The sequence below is a fragment of the Vulpes lagopus genome, chromosome 7, assembly GCF_018345385.1.
Source record: "Vulpes lagopus strain Blue_001 chromosome 7, ASM1834538v1, whole genome shotgun sequence".
Lineage (NCBI taxonomy): Eukaryota > Metazoa > Chordata > Mammalia > Carnivora > Canidae > Vulpes > Vulpes lagopus.
The window spans coordinates 10,687,481-10,712,696 of record NC_054830.1 but is presented as its reverse complement, the minus strand read 5'-3'; the positions used below and the strand labels follow the sequence as shown (position 1 = coordinate 10,712,696).

General features: G+C 41.2%; 2 protein-coding genes and 1 pseudogene across 2 annotated transcripts; 2 read left to right on the top strand and 1 right to left on the bottom strand.

The window, feature by feature from the left end:
• The first annotated feature begins 5,890 nt into the window (after positions 1-5,890).
• LOC121495356 (olfactory receptor-like protein OLF4) lies at positions 5,891-6,763 on the top strand. The gene has a single exon (XM_041762696.1). It carries the CDS (start codon positions 5,891-5,893, stop codon positions 6,761-6,763), a length of 873 nt encoding a protein of 290 aa, XP_041618630.1.
• A 3,551-nt stretch (positions 6,764-10,314) lies between these two features.
• On the top strand, positions 10,315-19,088 carry LOC121495080 (annotated as a pseudogene).
• Positions 19,089-19,919: 831 nt separating this feature from the next.
• On the bottom strand, positions 19,920-20,876 carry LOC121495079 (olfactory receptor 7C1-like). The gene has a single exon (XM_041762374.1). It carries the CDS (start codon positions 20,868-20,870, stop codon positions 19,920-19,922), a length of 951 nt encoding a protein of 316 aa, XP_041618308.1. The 5' UTR covers positions 20,871-20,876.
• Between the last annotated feature and the right edge of the window lie 4,340 nt (positions 20,877-25,216).

Below are 25,216 nucleotides of genomic sequence, written 5' to 3'. Positions count from 1 at the left end.
TTTCTCTAAAAAAAATCCCAGCCCCTTCTTCCTGGTTGGGCTTTCAGTTTTTTTTTTCTTTCTTTTTTTTTTTTATTTTTAATTTTTAATTTTTTTTTATTTTTTTTGTTTTTTTTTATTTTTTTTTTAATTTTTTTTAATTTATTTTTTTATTTTTATTTTTTTTTATTTTTTTTATTTATTTATTTATTTTATTTTTATTTTTTTATTTATTTATTTTTTTTGGGCTTTCAGTTTTTTGAAGGCCTGGCATGCTGCAGCCTCCTTTGCCTGGCAAAACAATAAAGCTAGTGTTCTTTATCCCAAACTATGCCTTCCCATTGTACTTTGGCTCCAAAGCTCAGGGGTAGGTTTTAAAAAACAAACCAGCTTCTCCACCTTATTAAAAAAAACTTCTCCCTGTGAGGAGATAGTGGGGCTGGGTCCCCATCACAGGTCAATGATTTGAAGATCAAGAGACCTAATCCAGGCAGGTTACTTGGTCACAGACTTTGAGAAAATTATAACTTCAAGCTGGGATAAGATGCTAGGGGATTCACACATCAGGAAGGTGGTTAAGTTCAGAGAAAGGGAATAAAAAGAAATCAACTGGAATTTACATAAAAACTTAAAAAACCTGGATTCACCACTTCTAAACAGGTCTCCTGGGAACAAAGATTCATTAGAGAAATTTCCTTATCTGCAAAACAATTTTTCACTTGGGAACCATGCTGGAGACACAAGAGGGAAAGATGCCTAATAAGCAGATACAGAGAACTGTAAATACCTCTTCATCTCCAGTCCTTTAGCCCTTGCAACCTTGGACAGGAATGGCTATGCTTCTTGTCTGGCTGGAGGCCGATGCCTCACTCCTTCCTACTTCCTTGGCTGAGGTCAGAGCTTGAGTCCCTATCATCTGTCATCCACGGAGGAAGTCAGAATTCCACAAGGTGACCTTCCTGTCATAAGGACTCACCTCAGCCAGGTGAGTCCAACACTCCAGTAGACTGTAGATGAGATGGTCAGAGAGAATGAAAGCCAAGAACATGGACCCATCATCACCTGAGACCCAATTCAACTTAGGCCAGAGCAAGAGATCATTGTGTTTGTTTGCTTTAGTAATTAATGTATTTATCCAGTGCTAATGTCACAGAGTGACTGCAGCTCAGACTTTTGAAGGTCTTTCATATTGTTTATCATTAAATTGCTGTTATTGCAATGCTAGAAAAAGTATGTTGAGATTGTTAAATTCAATGTATGGCCTAATTGGGTGTGATTTTATTTCCAATGTCCCTGGAGGACATTGATCACTGTCTGGAGCCAGCTTTGCCTGTCACACTGGAGAGAGTGGGTGGAGGCTACGGATGCTCTAAACACTCTACCATACTCAGGACACACCTCACTCCAGGGCAAACTCTGGCCAGAATGTCCTTGGTGCAGAGACAGAGAAACCCTGAGTTAAAGACTATCAGTATTTGGAACACACCTGTCTTCAGAATCTGCCTTCCACCTTGTAACACTTATTTTCTGCCAGAAAATTCACAGTAACCCCTTGGCTATCAGTTTAAAAGTTCCAACTACAAAGAATGTAACAGGTGTAAGCTTCTTCTCCAGGTTGCTAGTGATAGCGATGTTTCTTCTTTTCTTTTCTTTTTTTTCCTTTTCCTTTCCTTTCTTTTCTTTTTTTCTTTTCTTTCTTTCTTTCTTTCTTTCTTCTTTCTTTCTTTCTTTCTTTCTTTCTTCCTCTTTCTTTTTCTTTCTTTCTTTTCTTTTCTTTCTTCTTTCTTTCTTTCTCTTTCTCTCTTTCTTTTTCTTCTTTTGATTTTATTTATTTATTCATGACAGACAGAGGGAGAGAGGCAGACACATAGACAGAGGAAGAAGCAGGCTCCTCACAGGGAGCCTGATGCAGGACTCAATCCCTGGACCAGGATCATGCCCCGAGCCAAAGGCAGATGCTCAACTGCTGAGCCATCCAGGCATCTCTCTTGTTGTTTCTGTCAATTTCAGTGAACTTCAGATATTTGATGGCCAATCTGTTTGGAATTTATTATTATATGCCTTTATGTTACTCTCTTTATTTAAAAAACATTATCAGCATTTCAAATGATGTCCTCAGATCATTGTTTCTTAATTGATATTTGGAAGATATTTTGACCATAAAATTTTAAACTTTTATTTAAATATGTGTACCTACTTACTTCTGAGTTTCTTTCTTTATTTAAGTGGTGTTTCCCATCTGTAAATTTTATGTAGTTTTCTTGATGTTTTATTATATTTTATGGTTACACACTGACGTCATAATCCCTCTGGGTTTTTATAAGATCTGAGAGATGGGACCAATTTCATTTTGTTCCAGATATATATCCCTTTATGCCAGCATTTATTTAGCAATTCAAACTTTCCCACTGAAATGAAATACTATCTTACCATATGGTAGATGCCCTGAGATACCCTCAGATACACTGAGACCTAATTCTTGACTATTTTTTTAATAATAAATTTATTTTTATTGGTGTTCAATTTGCCAACATACAGAATAACACCCAGTGCTCATCCCATCAAGTGCCCACCTCAGTGCCCGCCACCCAGTCACCCCCACCCCCCGCCCTCCTCCCCTTCCACCACCCCTAGTTTGTTTCCCAGAGTTAGGAGTCTTCCATGTTCTGTCTCCCTTTCTGATATTTTCCACTTATTTTTTCTCCTTTCCCATTTTTTCCCTTTCACTATTATTTATATTCCCCAAATGAATGAGACCATATAATGTTTGTCCTTCTCCAATTGACTTATTTCACTCAGCATAATACCCTCTAGTTCCATCCACGTCGAAGCAAATGGTGGGTATTATAATTCTTGACTCTTAACAAATAAAAACTGAGCATTCTAGGGACATTATATGTTACACTCTTTTGTGTAGGCCCTTGACAATTTTATTATTGATCCATGTTGATATTAATAATTGCTATTTCATATCTGATTTCATTTAGTTTTAATCTTTCATATAATTTTGCCTAGGACAGTTGGTTTGAAACTTATCCATTTTAACCTAGTTTCATTATCCTCTCTTTTTTTTATTCCATAACTTTTCATATTTTTTAAGATTTTTATTTACTTATTCACGAAAGACACTGAGAGAGAGAGAGAGAGAGAGAGAGAGAGAGAGAGAGAGAGAGGCAGAGACACAGGCAGAGGGAGAAGCAGGCTCCATGCTGGGAGCCTGATGTGGGACTTGATCCTAGGACTCCAGGATCATGCCCTGGGCTGAAGGCAGGCGCTAAACTGCTGCGCCACCCAGGGATCCCACTTTTCATCTTCTTAGATATTTTTATATTAAACACATATATTTGCAGATTTTGTGACAAACTGAAAAATGAACAAATAAGGCAAAGTCCCTTCTTTTTTTTTGCATGTTGCAGTATAGCACTGAGGACAGAGTACAACAATATAAATGTACAGGTGACATAACGCTCTCAAGCATAATCATATGAAGCAAAATTGTTTGGTATAAAAAGATAGACTGTCATAAATCAGCAAGATTTATAGAGCATGGTCTGCATGTACCTTTGCACATTGGATGAAATCAAGAATGAGGATTAGAGTATGCCCAATGTCTTTGTCAAAAGAGGGATCAATATCTAAATCCCAGGAATATCAATGAATGGCTGCCACTTAAGGGAAGGGAGAAAGGGGCTAAATTCACCCCCATCAGACCACATAGAAATAAATCAGCCAATTATGCAGGAGGCACATGAAAAATAAGTCTTCTATGCTTGATATTTCAAATGCCCACCTTTTGTTGTATTATGTATACTTGCTTTTGTGAAGTACTGGTTTTACCTTGCTCAATTTTTCTCCTGGGTCTACCATATAAAAGTTTTTGACATTATAAAGGTATCACTACTTTTGTTTTTTGGATGTGTTTAATTTATTCTCCTATTATTTTTGCTGGGCATCAGGGAATATAATCAAGGTGGAATGCTGCCAGAAATAAGGGAGAATATTCTTCCTCAGAGTCTCTCAGGGGCACCTGAGCTTATTATTTTCCCTCTTTTATTTCATGTCCCCCTCTCTCACTCTTTTTATTTCCTCTTCTTAGATTTTTAAAAAATGTTTGTGAAATATACAGCAGAAGATGGCCACCTGAATATGGTGACCCAGTTCTATTTGTCCATGGAAGATGTAAGAATTGGCATTTCTGGGAGCCACTTCTGCATTTTGCAGGGGAAAGATCACTGACCTGACCTATTTGGGTTGGGTCCATCCTGGCATCATCAGGCTGACAAAGTTGAGAAAGGCAGGGGAATAACACAACCCAGGAGGCCATGCTGTCCTGTGGTTGTGTGACCTGTAGAGTGTGAACAGTCCCCATAGTAGGGTGCCAGGACTCATAAATCCCAAGCTGACACAATCCAGGGGCCAGAACTCAATCGAGGGAGGCCACTAAGAAGGAGATCTGGTTCAATTCTTGGGATGCTTTTGCAGCAGGATAAACACAATGGAAGAGGACAGGGAAGTCCCTGTGCCATGAGGTTTCAGAGGTAGCAGAGAGGCCACTTCCCTCTTCAGCATGTCTGACCATGTCTTTCTTCCGTCTCCCTCCTGATCATTCCCCTTGCAGCACTGGCTGTGCTTCTTTGACTTGAACATTGGAGACAACTACCTTCCTTGGGGCCTTTGCACTGGCCATTCTCTGCAGGTACACACTTCTACAAAACCATGAAAATAGAATGTACTATTCACACTCTGCTTTATCCCTGTTCTCCTTTTCTTCCTAGTACTCCTTACCATCTGAAAAATTCTATAATTTTGTTACTTGCTTATCCATTCTTTCTCCATCACTGTAGGGACTTCTGTTCTTTAGCACTTTATCCTCATTGCTTAGTTAGTGCCTGAAACTTGGTCAGAGATTTATATTCCTGAAATATTTGAAGTATTTCTCAGTAAAATTATAAATATATGATTTACTATGAAGGAATCTAATTTAAAAAACATGTCAGATGTGGCAGAGGAGATCCCCTAAAGGGGACCATACCACAAAAACTTATTAAGAAGTATTCCTGGGGGCATCTGTTTGGCTAGGTCCATTGAGCAGCTGACTCTTGATTTCAGCTCAGTTTTTTAAGAGATTTTATTTATTTCTTTGAGGGAGAGAGAGAGAGAGAGAAGAGAGAGAGAGAGAAGGAGTGAGGTGGAGGGGAGGGAGGGAGAAGCAGGGAGCCCAATGTGTGACTCAATCCCACCACCCCAGGATCATGACCTGAACCAAAAGCAGACACCTACCCGACTGAGCCACCCAGGCACTCTCAGATTAGGTCTTGATCTAGGGTCATTGCTTCAAGCACCATGTTGGGCTCCATGCTGGGGAATCAAAAACAGAACAAAACAAAAACAAAAAACAAAATAAGAAATATCTCTGAAGTCTCTCATGTTTTGTCACCCTCTCTAATTTTTCCCGCTCATTTTCCCTCCTTTCCCCTATAATCCCTTTCACTATTTCTTATATTGCCCATATGAGTGAAACAATATAATGATTGTCCTTCTCGGATTGACTTACTTCACTCAGCAAAATACTCTCTAGTTATACTATATGTTGGCAAATCAAACTTCAATAAAAAAATAGAAAATAAAAAAAATTAAGTTATTGGTTATCACAGGGGAGAAAGTTCAGTAAAACATAAGATTCCAGCACACAAAACCACTTTTCTACCATGGTTTATTGCATATTGTCATCCTTTTGTTGAGGCTACACAGCTCAGCACTAGTGGAAATAAAATTTATATGGGATAAAAAAAAAGAGGTATCTCTGGGCTGCAAAATATAAAATAGAGCATTTCAAGTCTTTGAGTAATGCAAATTTGTATGAATATCAGTTATGTTATTTCCCTATTTTTCCAGAAGTCAACTCCACCACATGGAATCAGGAAATGATACACAAATTTCTGAATTTTATCTTCTGGGATTTTCAGAGAAACCAGAACTGCAGCCCCTCATATTTGGACTTTTCCTCTCCATGTACCTGATCACTGTGTTTGGAAATCTGCTCATCATCCTGTCCATCAGCACAGACCCCAATCTGCACACGCCCATGTACTTCTTCCTTGCCAACCTGTCCTTTGTAGACATTTGCTTCACCTCCACCACCATCCCCAAGATGCTGTGGAACATCCAGACTCAGAGCAAAGTCATAAGCTATGCAGGTTGCATTACACAGATTTATTTCCTCATACTCTTTGCTGTGTTGGATGTCTTTCTTCTGAGTGTGATGGCCTATGACCGGTATGTGGCCATCTGCCACCCCCTGCACTACATGGTCATCATGAACCCCCTGCTCTGTGGACTGCTGGTTCTGGTATCCTGGATAATATGTATCCTGAATTCCTTGCTACAGAGTTTAATGATGTTGCGGCTTTCCTTCTGTACACACTTGAATATCCCCCACTTTTTCTGTGAACTCAATGAAATGGTCCAACTTGCCTGTTCTGACACCTTTCTTAATAACTTGGTGATGTATTTTGCAGCTCTCCTGCTGGGTGGGGGTCCTTTTGCTGGGATCCTTTACTCTTATTCTAAGATCGTATCCTCCATTCGTGGAATATCATCAGCTCAGGGCAAGTATAAAGCATTTTCCACCTGTGCATCTCACCTCTCGGTTGTCTGTTTATTTTATTGTACGATGCTTGGTGTGTACCTTAGCTCTGCTGCTACCCAGAGCTCCCACGCAAGTGCAGTGGCCTCAGGTGATGTACACGGTGGTCACACCCATGCTGAACCCCTTCATCTATAGTCTGAGGAACAGGGACATAAAAATGGCTCTGAGAAGAATCATTGGGGTTCCAGTGATGTAAGGGCCAATTGTCACGGGGCTGTACAAGTGCCTATGATTGCAGGGCTCATAGTTGCAGAGCCAGTCTTTGATCAGACTGAGGAAGTAGAAATCTATACTTTCTGTTTATTTCCTGGAATTTCCATTTCTTTGAATTAAACTGTCTTCATATATTTAAGTACCCCCTTTTTTAAGCTTCAGCTCTTTCTGTTATACAGTTTCCCCTTTGTCCATTTTCAAAGGATCCAATGTTTTCCCCAACCTTGGATCACGAATGCCTACAAATTTCTGTATCTTACATGGGACATGTTGGATTTCTTAAAAATAATTTCATTTCAAATGACTTGGATCATGTCAAATAAATTTTCCTTAGATTTCCCGAAAGAATAGTCATAGGTTGTGTTCTTCAGATGGAAGAAACTCCACTTGTCCACTAATCCCTTCAAGTAACTTTATTGTACAGGAGAATACAAAACCCCAATTTACACCCTGAAAATCTTTTCTGTCACTACCTTCACTCTTCTTCCTGATAATGTGAATTCTTACACTGTTCTGTTTATGTCTTAAGCTCCTGACAGGGATGCATAGGCTAGGGAAGCCGGGCAGTCCCCTGTGCCCATGTGCTTGTGGACATTCCCACAGATTCTTCTCTGACCAGAGCCTTTGCTGTGTGCCTTGCATTCTTATTGTGATTGCAAGACATGACTTAGCAACACCCATCAGAGAACTCTAACAAAACCATGTTTATTCCTCACAAGGTCTTGAGGGCATATGGGATGCCCAAGGGTCATTCAAGGAGGTCTCAGAGATGGGAATACGTCAATCAGAAGGAGAGAGAGTGCAGCTGAGGGATCTGCCTTTATTAAGGTCCATGGCCAGAGTGGGTTGTGGGTTCACCCTTTTGTAGAATATTGTATGAGTAGAATTCAGGTGCTGAAGGGAAAAGCAGAGTCACTCATGTGTCAGTCTCAAGGTTACTCAGGGCTTTCTGAAGAGGTATTCATGGCTGGGGCAAATTGAGTGCTTATCTGGTAGTTGTGTCTCATCTGACAAGGTGTTTCTTCAACAGAACTGTCTTTGAAATGGATGCCTTCGAAATAAAAAACTTAAAGTCAGGAACTTATATTACAATCAAAAAGATTAATGTCAGGCACTTACTCTACAAATACGTTCTTGTGTTTCTAAATTGGTCTCTTGCTTTTATTCTGTGATTCACCTAGATGTCCAGAAAGCCTATCATAGTCCCTGCAAACACTGATTAGCAAGTACCTATCTCTCAGTGGAATCTACATGGAAAGACAAATCTGAATAAATAGATGGGCTGGGTATATTCTTAGCATCAAGATGAACATAAATATGATGAAGGCAAAATTTCTAAATATTTATTTTGTTACTACACAAAATCTTTCTTTCTTTCTTTTTTCTTCTTTATTTCTTTTTCTTTCTTTCTTCTTTCTTTCTTTCTGTTTCTTTCTCTCTTTCTATCACTGTTCATGCTGTACATCTATTTACTGAAGCATGTGGACACCAATGTCCACAATGGGAGGGTTTATTCTTTGAGGTGAAGGGTTGGTTAGTGTTTTGTATGTTTTATCACTGAATTATCTTCCTGTTTCTACTTGAAAATTTCCAATGTTACCTGCTATCATGACTCTTTCTGTTGGTACACAAAACGACTCCCTTTTCCCAATATTTGTCACAAATGCTAAGGGAGGGCAGATGAACAGTATTAATATCATCTATTTCCTATCTCCTTCCTGCTCAGAAATCCCTTCCCCCTGCATGACCTGAGGATGCTTCACAGGAGAGCTTGATGTCTTACCATTTATGTGGGTCAGGGTTACCAGTTCTGCACAAACATGCATGTCTTTCAAATTCTTCCAGGGACCTGGAAGAGAGCCCACATGTAGTTACCTGTTCATAAAGTCATTGGAAATAAGCTTGAATGACAGAATGATCATGAGTGCTCTCCTCATTTGTCAGAACATATGCTACAAATAAAAAGTAGCACATATTTTAATTGCCTCAAGTCTGATCACTTGGATTACTGTGTCAGTTTTTGATATATAACAGGCTATCCTTGTCAAATGGAATATCATTTATGATGTGCGTTGCTACATGCAAAGGTCAGGACAGAATTCTTGAGTCATTTTATGATGGAAAAATGTGCTTTTACTATAGCAAGAGTCAGGACTCATGGACAGAGAGAGCTGCATGGGGACTGTGAGGAAGACTGGCTATACACTTTTCAGCTTGTGGAGGGAGGGTGGTAAAGATAACAAGTTTCTAAGGACTTTCTGTAGGCTGAATGTGAGGTTCACAGGACTTTAGAACTTGCCTATTGTCAAGTTAAGCTTGCTTTGAGTCTCTAATGAAATATAAACATTAAAACAACCATGTCTTACATAATTCCTTAAACATGATCAGCAGTCAATTAATATTCCTGAGATATTTGAAGAATTTCTTTGTAAAACTATACAATATATGATTTGTTTTTTTATATTTTATTTATTTATTCATGAGAGGCACAGAGAGAGAGGCAGAGACACAGGCAGAGGGAGAAGCAGGCTTCATGCAGGGAGCTTGACGTGGGAGTTGATCTTGGGTCTCCAGGATCACATCCTGGGCTGAAGGTGGTGCTAAACCGCTGGGCCACCGGGGCTGCCCAAGTGATGAAGAATATATGAATCATGAAGAATATATGATTTCTTAGGAAAGAAGCTAGTTGGTAAAAAAAATGATTAGATATGACGCAGTGGATTCTTTAAAGGGGGCCATATCCATGCACAACATATTAAAATTAATTCATGGGCTACAAAATATAAAAAGTTGATTTTCAAATCTGTGATTAATGCAAATCTTAATGTGGGGAAACAAAGGCAAAAGAAATTCAGCTTAAATTAAATTTTGTAGGGCTTGCAGCCCATTGATACATACTTGAAACATGCAGAGCATGACCTTTTTCATGGAAGGAAATCATGGTTGCTGTGAAGTATGAAAGTTTATGACTAAAAGAGCTTTATCTTTTTTTAATAATAATTTTTTTATTGGTGTTCAATTTGCCAACATACAGAATAACATCCAGTGCTCATCCTTTCAAGTGCCCCCCTCAGTGCCTGTCACCCATTCACCCCCACCACCTGCCCTCCTCCCCTTCCACCACCCCTAGTTCGTTTCCCAGAGTTAGGAGTCAAAAAGAGCTTTATCTTAAAAGCAGTTAGCCCCTTAACATTCTGAAAACCTTGCTTCTAAATCCCTTAGAGACTTAGGCTATCCATAACCCCCACTGACTAAAAAGTACATAATCACTCCTCACAACCCCAGTGTAGCAGCTCTTTCTGCCCACAGGTCCTGTTTTGAGCTTTAATAAAATCACCTTTTTTGCAGCAAAGACATCTCAAGGATTCTGTTTTGGTCTTTGGCTCTGAATCTCACCAACATTCCAAAACTACATTAGTTTGTGTGGAAATCAGTCACGTTACTTCCTTCTTCCCAGAAGTCACTTCCACCACATGGAACCTAGCAAGGGAACAAAAATTTCAAAGTTTCTTCTTCTGGGATTATCAGAGGAACCAGAATTACAGCCCCTCCTATTTGGGATGCTCCTCTCCATGTACCTGATCACTGTGTTTGGAAACCTGCTCATCATCCTGGTCATCAGTACAGATCCCAGCCTCCTCACCCCAGTGTACTTCTTCCTCACCAACCTCTCCTTTGTCACATCTGTTTCACCTCCACCACTGTCCTGAAGATGCTGCAGAATATCAAGACTCAGAGCAAGGTAATCACCTATGTAGCCTGCATCACACAGATGTACTTTATAGTAATCTTTACAGTGTTGGACATGGATCTTCTAGCCGTGATGACTTATGACCAACATGTGGCCATCTGTCACCCTTGCACTACATGGTCATCATGAACCCCTGGTTCTGTGTGTGGCTGGTTCTTGTGTCCTGGGTCATAGGTGTCTTGCATTTCTTGTTATAAACCTCAATGGTGTTGCAACTGTCCTTCTATAGAGAGGTGGAAATCCCTCCCTTTTTCTGTGAACTCAGTCAGATGACCCAACTTGCCTTTTCTGACATCTTTCTTAGTAAAATGGTAATGAATTTTGTAGCTATGTTTCTGGGGTTGGTCTCTCACTGGGATAATTTACTCTTATTCTAAGATAATCTCCATATGTGGAATCTCATCAGCTCAGGGCAAGTATAAAGCATTTTCCACCTGTGCTTCTCACCTCTTTGTTGTCTCCTTATTTTATTCTATGGACCTAGGAGTGTACCTTAGTTCTGCTGCTCCCCAGAGCTCCCACTCAAGTGCAGTAGCCTCAGTGATGTACATGGTGGTCACCCCCATGCTGAACCCCTTCATCTCCAGCCTGAGTTTGTTTCTTATAGTTAAGTGTCTCTGATAAAACATTTGCAAAAATATCCCATTCTGTAGGTTGTCTTTGGCTTTGTCCAGTGTTTCCTTCACTGTGCAAAAGCTTTTTATCTTGATGAAAGTCCTGATCTTCATTTTTTTTTTTGCATTTGGAGACATATCTAGCAAAAAGTTTCAGCAGCAGAGGTCAAAGAGGTTTCTGCTCGAGTTCTCCTCTAGGAATTTAATGAATTCCTGCTGCACATTTAGGTCTTTTATTTGTTTTGAGTTTATCTTTGTGGATGCTGTAAGAAAATGACCAGGTTTCATTCTTCCATGTGGCTGTCCAATTTTTCCAACACCATTTGTTGAAGAGATTGTCTTTTTTCCATTGGATAGTATTTCCTGCTTTGTTGAAGATTAATTGACTGTAGAGTTGAGGGTTCATTTCTGGGTTCCCTATTCTGTTCCATTGATCTATGGCTCCATTTTTGTGCGAGTATTCTACTGTCTTAATGATTACAGCTTTTTAATAGAGCGTGAAGTCCTAAATTTTGATGCCACCAGATTTGGTTTTCTTTTTCAACAGTACTTTGCCTATTTGGGGGCTTTTCTGGTTCCATGCAAATTTTAGGATTATTTGTTACAGCTCTGTGAAAAATGTCAATGGGAGGGAGGCAGGGCAAGACGGCGGAAGAGTAGGGTCCCCAAGTCACCTGTCCCCACCAAATTACCTAGATAACCTTCAAATCATCCTGAAAACCTACAAATTCGGCTTGAGATTGAAAGAGAGAACAGCTGGAATGCTACAGTGAGAAGAATTCATGCTTCTATCAAGGTAGGAAGACGGGGGCGGGGTGGGGAGTGGGGGTAAGAAAGAAACAAAAGGCATCCAAGGGGGAGGAGCTGAGCAAAGGCCAGGGTGAGTGCCCCCAGGACAGGAAAGCCCCATCCCCGGAGAAGCAGGAGCTTCACCAATCTTCTCGGGGGGGAAAGGCACTCGCAGGGAGTTAGAGCAGGACCCCAGGAGGGGCGGGGATGCCCTCATGCTCCCTGGGACACTAACAGACACCTGCGCCCCAGGGAGAGTGCACCACACCCCCGGCCGAGCTCCCTAAAGGGCTGCAGCGTGCGCTCGGCTGGACCCGGGAGCAGCTCCGAGGGGCTCGGGATGCGGCTCCGCGTGGAGGGGTCTGCGCGCCGGGAGCGCAAATCCAACAGCGCAGGCCCGGGAGCACAGGGCACCGGGGACACAGCCCAGGATCCGGCCTCCCCCCGGGACAGGCAGAGGCCGGGAGGGCTCAGGACAGCAAGGACACTCCAGCCTACGGGCAGCACAGAGCTGAGCACATCAGCGGCCCCGCCCCCGGAGCGTCCAGGCCCCTGCAGACTGAGAGCTCCATAGTTGCTGCAGGAGCTGAATCCAGCTGCTACTGTTGCTGTTCCTCCTGGGGCCTCACAGGATAAACAACCCCCACTGAGCCTCACAGTGGCCTTACCAGATAAACAGCTTAAACATCTTTCACTGAGCCCAGCATCAGGCTGGGGGCTGAACAGCTCCCCCAAGTGCTAACTCCTGAAAATCAGCACAGCAGGCCCCTCCCCCAGAACATCAGCTAGATGGACAGGGGAAAAACAAATTATTGACCACGCAGCGCTGGAAAGTTCCAGGGGAAGTCGAGGGATTTACAGTATACAGAATCAGAGGTTACTCCCCCTTGTTTTTTTTAATTTCTGTTTGCTTCCCCCCCTTTTTCTTATCTTTTCTTCTCTTTTTTTTCCTTTTTTTCTTTTTTCTTTTTTCTTCTTTCTCTTCTCTCTTTTTCTCCTTTTCCCAATACAATTTGTTTTTGGCCACTCTGCACTGAGCAAAATGACTAGAAGGAAAACCTCACCTCAAAAGAAAGAATCAGAAACAGTCCTCTCTCCCACAGAGTTACAGAATTTGGATTACACTTCAATGTCAGAAAGCCAATTCAGAAGCACAATTATAAAGCTACTGGTGGTTCTAGAAAAAAAGCATAAAGGACTCAAGAGACTTCATAACTGCAGAATTTAGGTCCAATCAGGAAGAAATTAAAAATCAATTAAATAAGATGCAATCCAAACTAGAGGTCCTAATGACGAGGGTTAACAAGGTAGAGGAAAGAGTGAGTGACATAGAAGACAAGTTGATGGCAAAGAGGGATACTGAGGAAAAAAGAGACAAACAAATCATGAGGATAGATTAAGGGAATTAAATGGCAGCCTCAGAAAGAAAAATCCCAAAGATTTTGAACAGTTGTATCTTCATTCTCATTCGTGTCCATGAATCTTTTTAATTGTTCCCTAATTTCCTGGTTGACCCTTTCATCTTTTAGCAGGATGGTCCTTAACCTCCACGTGTTTGAAATCCTTCCATACTTCTTCTTGTGATTTAGTTCTAATTTCAAAGCATTATGGTCTGAAAATACGCAGGGGACGATCCCAATCTTTTGGTATCAGTTAAGACCTGATTTGTGACCCAGTATGTGGTCCATTCTGGAGAAAGTTCCATGTGCACTTGAGAAGAATGTGTACTTACTTGCCTTTGGATGTAAAGTTCTGTAAATATCTCTGAAATCCCTCTGGTCCAGTATATCATTTAAAGCTTTTGTTTCTTTGGAGATGTTGTGCTTAGAAGATTAGTCAATTACAGGAAGCTGTGATCCAGCTCCCAGTATAAGTGTATTATTATCTAAGTATGTCTTTACTTTGGTTATTAATTGAGTGATATACTTGGCAGCTCCCACATTATGGGCATAAATATTCATGATTGTTAGGTCCTCTTGTTGAATAGATCCTTGAAGTATGATATAATGTCCCTATTCATCTCTTACTACAGAATTTGGGATAAACTTTAGTTTATCTGATATGAGGATGGCTACCCCTGCTTTCTTTTGAGGACCTTTTGAATGGTAAATGGTTCTCCAACTTTTTATTTTCAGGCTGTAGGTGTCCTTACATCTAAAATGAGTCTCTTGAAAAAAATAAAATAAAATGAGTCTCTTGTAGACAGCAAATAGATGGGTCTTCCTTTTTTATCCAGTCTGAAACCCTGTGCCTTTTGATGGGATCATTAAGCCCATTCACATTCAGAGTTACTATTGAAAGATATGAATTTAGTGTCATCATGATACCTATTCAATCCCTGTTTTTTTGGATTGTTTCCCTGAACTTTGTCTTTCTTTTACAGAGTCGCCCTTAATATTTCTTGCAGAGCTGGTTTGGAGGTCACATATTCTTTCAGTTTCTTATTTATTTATTTATTTATTTATTTATTTATTTATTTATTTATTTTAATAAATTTATTTTTTATTGGTGTTCATTTGCCAACATGCAGAATAACACCCAGTGCTCATCCCGTCAAGTGCCGCCCTCAGTGCCTGTCTCCCATTCACCCCCACCCCCCTGCCCTCCTCCCCTTCCACCACCCCTAGTTTGTTTCCCAGAGTTAGGAGTCTTTATGTTCTGTCTCCCTTTCTGATATTTCCTACCCATCTTCTCCCTTCCCTTCTATTTCCTTTCACTATTATTTATATTCCCCAGATGAATGAGACCATATAATGGTTGTCCTTCTCCGATTGACTTATTTCACTCAGCATAATACCCTCCAGTTCCATCCACATCGAAGCAAATGGTGGGTATTTGTCGTTTCTAATGGCTCAGTAATATTCCATTGTATACATAAACCACATAGTCTTTATCCATTCATCTTTCGATGGACACCGAGGCTCCTTCCACAGTTTGGCTATTGTGGACATTGCTGCTAGAAACATCGGGGTGCAGGTGTCCCGGCGTTTCATTGCACCTGCATCTTTGGGGTAAATCCCCAGCAGTGCAATTGCTGGGTCGTAGGGCAAGTCTATTTTTAACTCTTTGAGGAACCTCCACACATATTCTGAAAATGTCAATGTTACCCAGGGCAATTTACACGTTTAATGCAATCCCTATCAAAATACCATGGACTTTCTTCAGAGAGTTAGAACAAATTATTTTGAGATTTGTGTGGAATCAGAAAAGACCCCGAATAGCCAGGGGAATATTAAGAAAGAAAACCATAGCTGGGGACATCACCATGCCAGATTTCGGGTTGTTCTACAAAGCTGTGGTCATCGAGACAGTGTGGTACTGGCACAAAAACAGACACATAGATCAATGGAACAGAATAGAGAACCCAGAAGTGGACCCTCAACTTTATGGTCAACTAATATTCGATAAAGGAGGAAAGACTATCCATTGGAAGAAAGACAGTCTCTTCAATAAATGGTGCTGGGAAAATTGGACATCCACATGCAGAAGAATGAAACTGGACCACTCTCTTTCACCATACACAAAGATAAACTCAAAATGGATGAGAGATCTAAATGTGAGACAAGATTCCATCAAAATCCTAGAGGAGAACACAGGCAACACCCTTTTTGAACTTGGCCACAGTAACTTCTTGCAAGATACATCCACGAAAGCAAAAGAAACAAAAGCAAAAATGAACTATTGGGACTTCATCAAGATAAGAAGCTTTTGCACAGCAAAGGATACAGTCAACAAAACTAAAAGACAACCTACAGAATGGGAGAAGATATTTGCAAATGACGTATCAGATAAAGGGCTAGTTTCCAAGATCTATGCAGAACTTATTAAACTCAACACCAAAGAAACAAACAATCCAATCATGAAATGGGCAAAAGACATGAAGAGAACTCTCACAGGGGAAGACATAGACATGGCCAACACGTATATGAGAAAATGCTCCACATCACTTGGCATCAGGGAAATACAAATCAAAAACCACAATGAGATACCACCTCACACCAGTGAGAATGGGGAAAATTAACAAGGCAGGAAACCACAAATGTTGGAGAGAATGTGGAGAAAACGGAACCCTCTTACACTGTTGGTGGGAATGTGAACTGGTGTAGGCACTCTGGAAAACTGTGGAGCTTCTTCTTTCAGTTTCTGCCTATCTTGGAAGCTCTTGATCTCTCCTTCTTTTTTTTGAATGCCATCCTTGCTGGTTAAAGTATTCTTTGCTGAAGGATCTTTTCGTTTATGACCTTGAAATTATCCTTCCAGCCTTTTCTAGCCTGACAGGTCCCTGTGGAGAGGTCTGCTGTTAATCTAATACTTCTCCCCATAAAGTTTCAGGATTTCTTGTCTCTTGGTGTTTTAAGGATCTTCTCCTTATCTTTGGAATTTGCAGGTTTCACTGTTAAATGTTGTAGTGTTTAACGGTTTTTATTGATTTTGTGGGGTGGGGGGGGGTTCTCTATCTCCTGGATGTGAATGCTGGTTTCCCTTCCCAAGTTAGGGACGTTCTAAGCTATGATTTGTTTAAATGTACTTTCTCATCCTCTGTCCCTTTCGGCGACCTCTAGAACCCCCATTAAACGTAGTTTTTTCCTTCTGAGGCTGTTATTTATTTCCCTTAACCTTTCCTCATGATATTTTAATTCTTTTTTCCTCAGCTTCCTTCCTTGCCATCAAATTGTCTTCTTTGTCACTTACTCCTTCTACCTCCTTAACCCTCGTCATTAGGACCTCCAGTTTGGATTGCATCTCATTTAATGGATATTTAATTTTGGCCTGATTAGATCTAAATTCTGCAGTCTTAACGCCTCTTGAATCCTTTATGCTTTTGTCCCGAACCACCAGTAGCTTTATAATTGTGCTTCTGAATTGTCTTTCTGACGTTGAATTGTAATCCAAATTCTGTAACTCTGTGGGAGTGAGTACTGTTTTGATTCTTTTTTTTTGTGATGAGTTCTTCCTTCTAGTCATTTTGCTCAGTGCAGAGTGGCAGAAAACAAGTTGTATTGGAGAAAGGAAGGAAAAAGGGGGAAGAAAGTGGGAAAACAAACAAACAAAAAACAAAACAAACAAACAAAAAACCCCAAGGAGGTGTATCCTCTGATTCTATATACTGTAAGTCCCTTGACTTCCCTTGGAGCTTTCCAGTGCTACTTGGTTAAGAATTTGTTCTTCCCCTCTCCTTCTAGAGGGTCTTCTGGGGGAGAGGCTTCCTGTGCTGATTCCCAGGTGTGTGCACCTGGGGGAGCTGCCCGGCCCCTGCCAAGTCCACGGCTCAGTGGGAGCTGTTTATCCTGTGTGGCCTCTGCTCCCTGGCGGCCTTGCTCAGTCCCATGCACAAGGTGACACTAGGAAGAACATCAACAGTGGTGGCAGCCAGCTCTCCAGCCCTGGAGTCAGCTCCCGCAGTAACTACTGCAGTCTCCCAGTTCGCTGGGGCCTGGATGCTCTGGGGGCAGGGGCGCCCATATGCACAGCTCGGGGGCACCCGGTGGCAAGAGCGTCCTCGCTATCCTGTGCCCACTGGCCTCTGCCTGTCCCAGGGAGAGTGCTGGATTCTGGGCTGTGTCCCCTGGCGCCCTGGGCTCCAGGGTCTGCACAGCTGGAATCACGCTCCTGGGGTTGTGCAGCCCCCTCCACTCGGAGCCCCAGCCTGAGCCGCCTGAGCTGCTCCCAGGGCTGCTGGGCGTGCGCTCCAGCCTGTTAGGGTGCTTGGCCCGCGGTGTGTGATGCACTCTCCCCTGGGTTGCACTTCCTCTGTTAGTGACCCCGGGAACCTGGGGGCTCCACTGCCCCTCCTGGGATCCTGCCCGAGTTCCCTGCAAGTGCCTTACAGTCAGGGAAGATTGGTTAAGTTCCTGCTTCTCCAGGCCTGGACTTTCCTGTCCTGGAAGCACTCGCAGCCCAGCATTAGTCCGGCTCCTCCCAGGGGACCCTCCCCCACTGGATGCTTTTAAAATTATTTATTTCCATCTTCCTACCTTGATAGATGCCAAACTCCTATCACGGTAGCATTCCAGCTGTTCTCTATTTAAATCTCAGGCCGAATTCATAGGTTTTAAGTATGATTCCAAAGTTATCTAGGTAAGTTGGTGGGGACAGGTGACTTGGGGACACTACTCTTCCGTCATCTTGCCCCCTTCTCTCCAGTCCTTCACTTTTAAAACCATTGGTATTATAATAGATCTATTTAGAACTTTAAAGACACCACAGGCTGAACTTAGAATCTTATATGGGTTGTATCATTTATTTCCAACAAAGCCATTCTTGGGGACTGTAAAATTATGACCCTCTTTCTACATTTGTAGAAATGTGATTCAAAATGGTTGAGTGATTGACCCAGAATTATGAACTGGGTCATTATGAACTGATTTGCTTTTATTGGAATGCAACAAGATAGGCCAGTGGTTCTCAGCCAAGGATGATTATTCCTCCAGAAGACACTTGGAAATATCTGGAGAAATTTTTGGCTGTCATAGCTGGGCTAGTACTACTATTAATATGGCATGTCTAGGGTTGCCCAGAGAGTCTGCTTCTATAACTAGCTCCCAGTCATTGAAATTGGCTGTCTTGGTCTGTGACACTTTTGTGTGTTAAGGCTGTGGTCCATTATCAGAATCAAGTGTGTTCTTCTCCTCCCAGAATCCTCCCAACCACCTCAGATCTGTCTTTAGGTGGTCAAACAAGTATATAGATGTCTCTTTTTCCTCAAGACATGAAATGGGCCTTTCAAATCTTTGTTCCCTTATCTGTAATCTGGATTCAGTCTGAGAAATTAGAGATATTTTAGAGCTCAAAGGAAATTCCCTGGCACAGAGCAGGTTCTCCATCCACAGGGACTATTGTTACACTTAATTCCACATTTCCTCAGCTCATGATGACACAAAAAAAGAACTCTTAAGACAGGAAGTGAGTTTCAGATTCCTTTGCCTTTGGGACACTTTTTCTGGGTGGGTAGAGAATGAAATGGGTATCATTGACAGCTTCCTGCACAACTGGGGAAGTCAGGCGGGCACTCATACACTATCACATTCATTCTCCAGTGAAGTACCTGGCTGAGAAGATCTCCTGTGGCACTGAATGTGCTGATTTGGAATAGAGGGTATGTGGGTAAAGTGTTAGAATGGCTAAAATTAACAACTCAGGAAACAACAGATGTTGATGAGGATGTAGGGAAAACGGAACCGACTTTTGATCTTAGGGTCTTGGGTTCAGTCTCTTCCATGGTCTTGATGATGGGCATGGAGCCTACTAAAAACAAACAAAAATCCCACCAAATTTCTTTTCTAGCTCAAAAGCTTTCATTAAATCAGTATATTTTTATTTTTTGGTTTTGATTGTATTTAATCACCTGCTCATCTATTTTTCACTCAACAAGGATTCACTGAGAATAAACTCCATCCTGAGAACTGTACTAGACACTGTAGTTTCAAAATTAGTTAAGAGATGGTTCTGAAATTAAAGGAGTCTGTATTGTGGACAAGCAAAGAAATTTAGTAAAGTTGATGTGACTGGAAGGAAAGTAAATCAGATTGGGGAAAAAAGGGAGGGGGTCAGATCTTTCAGTTGATTTTATTCATGTGACCTGAGAAAACATCTCTGGAATGAATTTTCAGGACATTTCCAAAATAGGCACACATCCCATCACTCTGAGGATAGATATTAACTACATGATGTTTGACTTATTTTTTAAAAGAAATCCAAATTATCTGAAGATTACTGAGAAAATACTTAGTATATTCACACTAAATGAAGATGACTGGTTATAAAGTGAAAAGGGGAACCTAAGATATAACCTGAACAACAATAGAGAAGACAGGAAGACCCAAGGAGAGAACTGCTTTAAAATGTGTACACCTGGGGAAAAAAATAAAAATATTGAATGGAGGAAGCCAGGATCTCTGGGCCTTCATATTGTATGCCTGGTGACTCAGGAGAGTCCTGTAATGGTCCTGATGCTGAGAGGCACCAACCTACCCAGGGCCCCCTTCATGTCCCCATTCCTCAAGCTGTAGATGAAGGGGTTCAGCATAGGGGTGACAATGGCGTACATCACTGAGGCCACCAGACTTGTCCTGGAGGATGTAGTTGCTGCAGAACTGAGGTAGTCCCCTAGGCCTGTGCCATAGAACAAGCAGACCACTGAGAGGTGAGACCCACATGTGGAAAAGGCTTTGTACTTATCTGCAGTTGAGGAAATTCTCAAGATGGAGGAGAAAATCTGAGAATAAGAAAAAAAGATCCCAGAGAGAGGAAAAACACCTAGGACAATAGTCACAAAATACACCACTATGTTATTGATAAGGGTGTCAGAACAGGCGAGCTTCAAGACTTCAGGAAGATCACAAAAAAAGTGTGATATTTCCATGTTTGTGCAGAAGGGTAGCCTCAAAAGGGTCAAGGTCTCGAGAAGGGAGCCCATTACACTGATGCACCAGGACCCCAGGGCCAGCAACCCACAGAGCTGTGGGTTCATGATGAGTGAGTAGTGCAGGGGGTGACAGATGGCCACAAAGCGGTCATAGGCCATTACGGTCAGGAGTAAATTGTCCAGGCATCCAAACAGAAAGAAAAAAAATATCTGGCTGAGACATCCTTCATATGTTATGGTTTTGCTCTGAGTCTGGATGTTCACCAGCATCTTGGGGACAGTGGTGGAAGTGAAACAGATGTCAGCAAAGGACAAGTTGGCAAGGAAGAAATACATGGGTGTGTGGAGACGGGAGTCTGAGCAGATGGCCAGGATGATGAGCAGATTCCCAGTGAACGAGACCAAGTATATGGACAGGAACAACCCAAAGAGCATGAACTGAATCTCTGACTTCTCTGAAAATCCCAGGAGGAGAAATTCTGAAGCATGTGTTTGATTTCCTGATTTCATGTGGATGAAATAACTAACAGGAAAGAGAAAAATCAACATTTAATGACCTTCACCTTGACAGCACAAAAATGTGATTGTCTTTAATTTCAGGCAAATGGATAATAAAGTACTACCCTGTTATAATTGCCTTGTTTTGGGGGAATTTTAAATGCTTCCATCATTCCTTCTGGAGCCACTGCTTTCTGGAAAATGTAATCGCAGTTCCACAGCAGTCGTTCCCCCCTATAGCCTAGGCACTCAGAGTGTGGTCTGTATACCGGCAGGAGCAGCATTGCCCAGGGCTTCTTTGAATGCAGAGTCCCAGGCTGCATTCGGACTTGCTGAATCAGAATCCACATTGTGAGAAGGTCTTGGTTTTTTCCCCCCTGCTCATTCATGACTCAATAGTGTTGTTCTAGAAAATCTGTAGCTTCTAGTCCTTTAACTTTTATCTCCTCACCTTTATTTTCTTCTACACCTTCCTTCAAACCTCCTTACTTGATATATAGGCAAAAAGAGAACCCAATAATTACAGGGTTTTTTTTTCTGCCATCTCTGTGGAGTAAAATATTGTCATACATTGGCCTTGACTATTCCAAACACTGGGTATGAATCCTGTATTTAGTTTTCTAATGGAAATATCTACAACTTTCACAATGATTTGTCTAGTTTCTATGATTCATATTATATTATTTTGCATGTTTGTTTGTAACACTGTTCTTTGTCATGGGAAAATCTGCCATTATGCCTTCTTTCTTTTATTTTTGAGTAGAATTTCTTTAAATACTATTTTTAAAAAGATTTTATTTATTCATGAGAGACATACACACACACACACACACACACAGAGAGAGAGAGAGAGAGAGAGGCAGAGACACAGGCAGAGGGAGAAGCAGGCTCCATGCAGGAAGCATGAACATGGAACTTGATCTCGGGTCTCCAGGATCAAACCCTGGGCTGAAGGCGGCGCTAAACTGCTGAGCCACCTGGGCTTCCCTAAATACTATTTTTAAAAATGAAGAAGCACCACGCATTAGGCCATTGTTATACTTGGGCATGTTTTGTTTTTAAAGGTAGGACTGAAAGTTTTGATATACATATGCATATATACATCATATACATGTTTTAAAAAGTTAGACCATCACAAGATAGTCAGTGTCAAGGAAAATGATAGCGTAGGGAACTCCAAAGGCCTAATACTTCACAAAAGCATTGAAATTACTGGGGACAACTAACAGTATCTAGGAATGTAAAAAATAGTTTCTGATTTTGAAAAAGGAAGTGAACCTTTGCTTCCTTGTTAAATTCCCTTACTACATGTGGTACATGTCTGTACCACAGACACAGGGGTTCTTTTGTAAGGAGAGCAATTCCTTTTTCAGCTTAAGCCTCCACTCTGAAATATGCCCAAGGAAACAATCCCAGAGTCCCTAATTGGGATTTCCCTACACTCAAAGGGAATGAGATACACATGGGTTCAAGGCCCATCAGAATTCTAGTACTTTCATTCAGAGATATGGTGATACCCCTGAATGCACTCAGCCTCACCTAAGATATTTCCAAGACCATCCCCCTGGCTCTCATATAGATAGTGAGGGAGGACCAAAAAAATGAAAATAATACCAAGAAAAAAAAAGAAAATAATTCCAAGGATGAAAGACAGGAAAATGATACCCATCCTGGATCTGATAACAATTTTTTCAGGTTACACCCAACAGGGCACAGAAATCTTTCTTGTCAAAATCATATAAGATCAGTACATAGAAATTACAACAGGTCCAGGAAATATTAATTTGAATATCAAAGTAGTATCAGATGGTGACTTGTTATTTGGAGCCACCAAAATTAATATTAGTACAGCTAACCAAGACTGTGCAATTAGTCTTCACTACTCAAGAATCTGAAGTCTTGTAGCTGAGATGGATTAGGTACCTTTAAATTTGATCAAGTTTTACTGCTGATTTTTTCAATACACTTTATTTTTTTGTATATTTTTTATTGGAGTTCGATTTGTCAACATATAGTATAATACCCAGTGCTCATCCCATCAAGTGCCCCCCTCAGTGCCCATCACCCAGTCACTTTAATACCTGAGCCATGATAATAGTGCTCCTGCTTCACCTCTTCCCTCCTGTGGCTCTTACTCTATGTGTGATGCCTCTAGCTTGCCTTAAGAAACATTTCAAGAACTTTAAATTGCATCTTGGATTCTGTGAAGAAAATTGGCTGCACAAATTGCTCCTTCCATCACACAATGAGAATTGGGGAGATTACTGTCTTTATTGCCTTAGTGTCAGAAAGGGTCATGCTTCTCTCAAGTGATTATTTGTTGTCACATTATGGATACTGTGACCCTTCCAATTGATCACTGGGCCAGATATTGCTGACATAACAAATCCATTCTCTTCTTCCATGTTATTGGAACCTGATTAAATTTGGAGGTGATCATATGCCAGCTAAGATACTATATTTCCCAACTTCTTTTTCAATCACAGACAGTGGGTAGAGAGTATGAGAATTGCTGAGTGGGAATACTAGAATGCCCTTTAGAAGACTTTCCCTTTTATATCTCCTTCTTGCCTAGAATTCATACATGACACTGGGACTCCCATAGATGACATATCTTGGAAAACCACATAGTGGGGGTGTGGAAGCAGAGATGGAATAGACCCTTGTCCATCATATTAGCATAGAGACATCATGCCCCTTCTTTGATGAGGGAGACAAATTAACCCCTAAAGGAATAAGGACACTATTCCTTCTTAATTTTTCTATGTATTTATGTAGCCATATTTCATCCTAACAGCACAAACACAGTCCTCTACCTTCACTGGAATTCTCAGTCATATCAAGGGCCCAATTTTGACAACAATGTAACATTTCATGGTAGATATTTGGTTTGCTCATGTAATTATTCACCTAGTTTTATGTCTCCTTTCTCTTAGCCACACTATTTCTCTTATCATATATGTTTAAGGTGTTTTGGTTTGTTCTAAGTTTTGTGCAGGTTCCTTAAAATTCTTTTGGAAAATGTCATGTGAATGAGTGAATGAGTAGATAAATGGTGTTTTTCAGATGCCACAATGGCATGGACTCTCAATCCATCACATTTGCCCTCCGATAAGCGTTCTCTGAGACCTCTTTATATTTACTCTTGTGCTGATGGGAACAATATCCACAGAATAAAATAAACACTTCCAAGTCCATCAGGCACTAGATAGAAAGGGGCGATTGCAACTCACATCTGCCTAACTGCAAGTCAAGGCTATTCTCACTCTGCAGGGCTGTCTTAGGCAGTCAATGCTTCACAAATAAGAGGAAAGGCTAATGTTGGAATAAAGCAGAACCCGAGAGGAGAGCAGACATAAGGGAAGGTTGGTTCCTGCAGGAGGAGAGGGGCCCTGCAAGATGCTCTGAGAAGAGAAACAAGAAGGGCTGAGAAGGAATGGGGGGGCAAGAATCCTCTGCAAACTGGTATTCTCACTTTGGAAAACAGTGTGAAAGTTCCTCAAGAAGTTAAAAATAGAGATACTCTATGATCCAGCAATTATACTACTGGGTGTTTACCCCAAAGATACTGATGTAGTGAAATGCCAGGACACCTGTACCCCAATGTTCATAGCAGCAATGTTCACAGTGGCTGAGCTGTGGAAGAGCCATGATGTGCATTGAAAGATGAATGGGTAAAGAAGATGTGGTCTACATACACATTGGAATATTACTGAGCCATCAGAAAAGACTAATACCCACCATTTGCTTCAACGTGGGTGGAACTGGAGGGTTATTATGCTGAGTGAAGTAAGTCAATCTGAGAAGGACAATCATCATATGGTTTCACTCATATGAAGAATATAAGAAATAGTGAAAAGGATTATAAGGGAAAAGAGGGGGACTGAGTGGGAAAAATTAGAGAGGGAGATAAACCATGATAGACTCCTAACTCTGGGAAACAAACAAAGGGTTGCAGAAGGGGAGGTGGGTGGTGGTATGGGGTAACTGGGTGGCAGGCACTAAGGAGGGTACTTGATGAGATGAACACTAGGTGTTATATTATATGTTGGAAAATTGAATTTCAATTAAAACATGTAAAAAAAAAAAAGAATCCTCTGCAGGCATGAAGTGGGCAATTTTGGAATCAGTCCCACCACACTATCTCATCAATCTGACTGGAATCCAGAAGACATGGTTAATAAAACTTTCCTTCTCTCGACACAATTTTCCCAGAGTACTTACTGGATTGTTCTGGCTTCTTCTGATGCCTCATCCAATGGATGTGGCTCTACTGGTCCTTCCTGCCAAGGATAGTTGATGTAGAAAGGACAAGAAATGGAGTCAGATGCTGGTTCTTTGGAGTTGTTGGACATCTC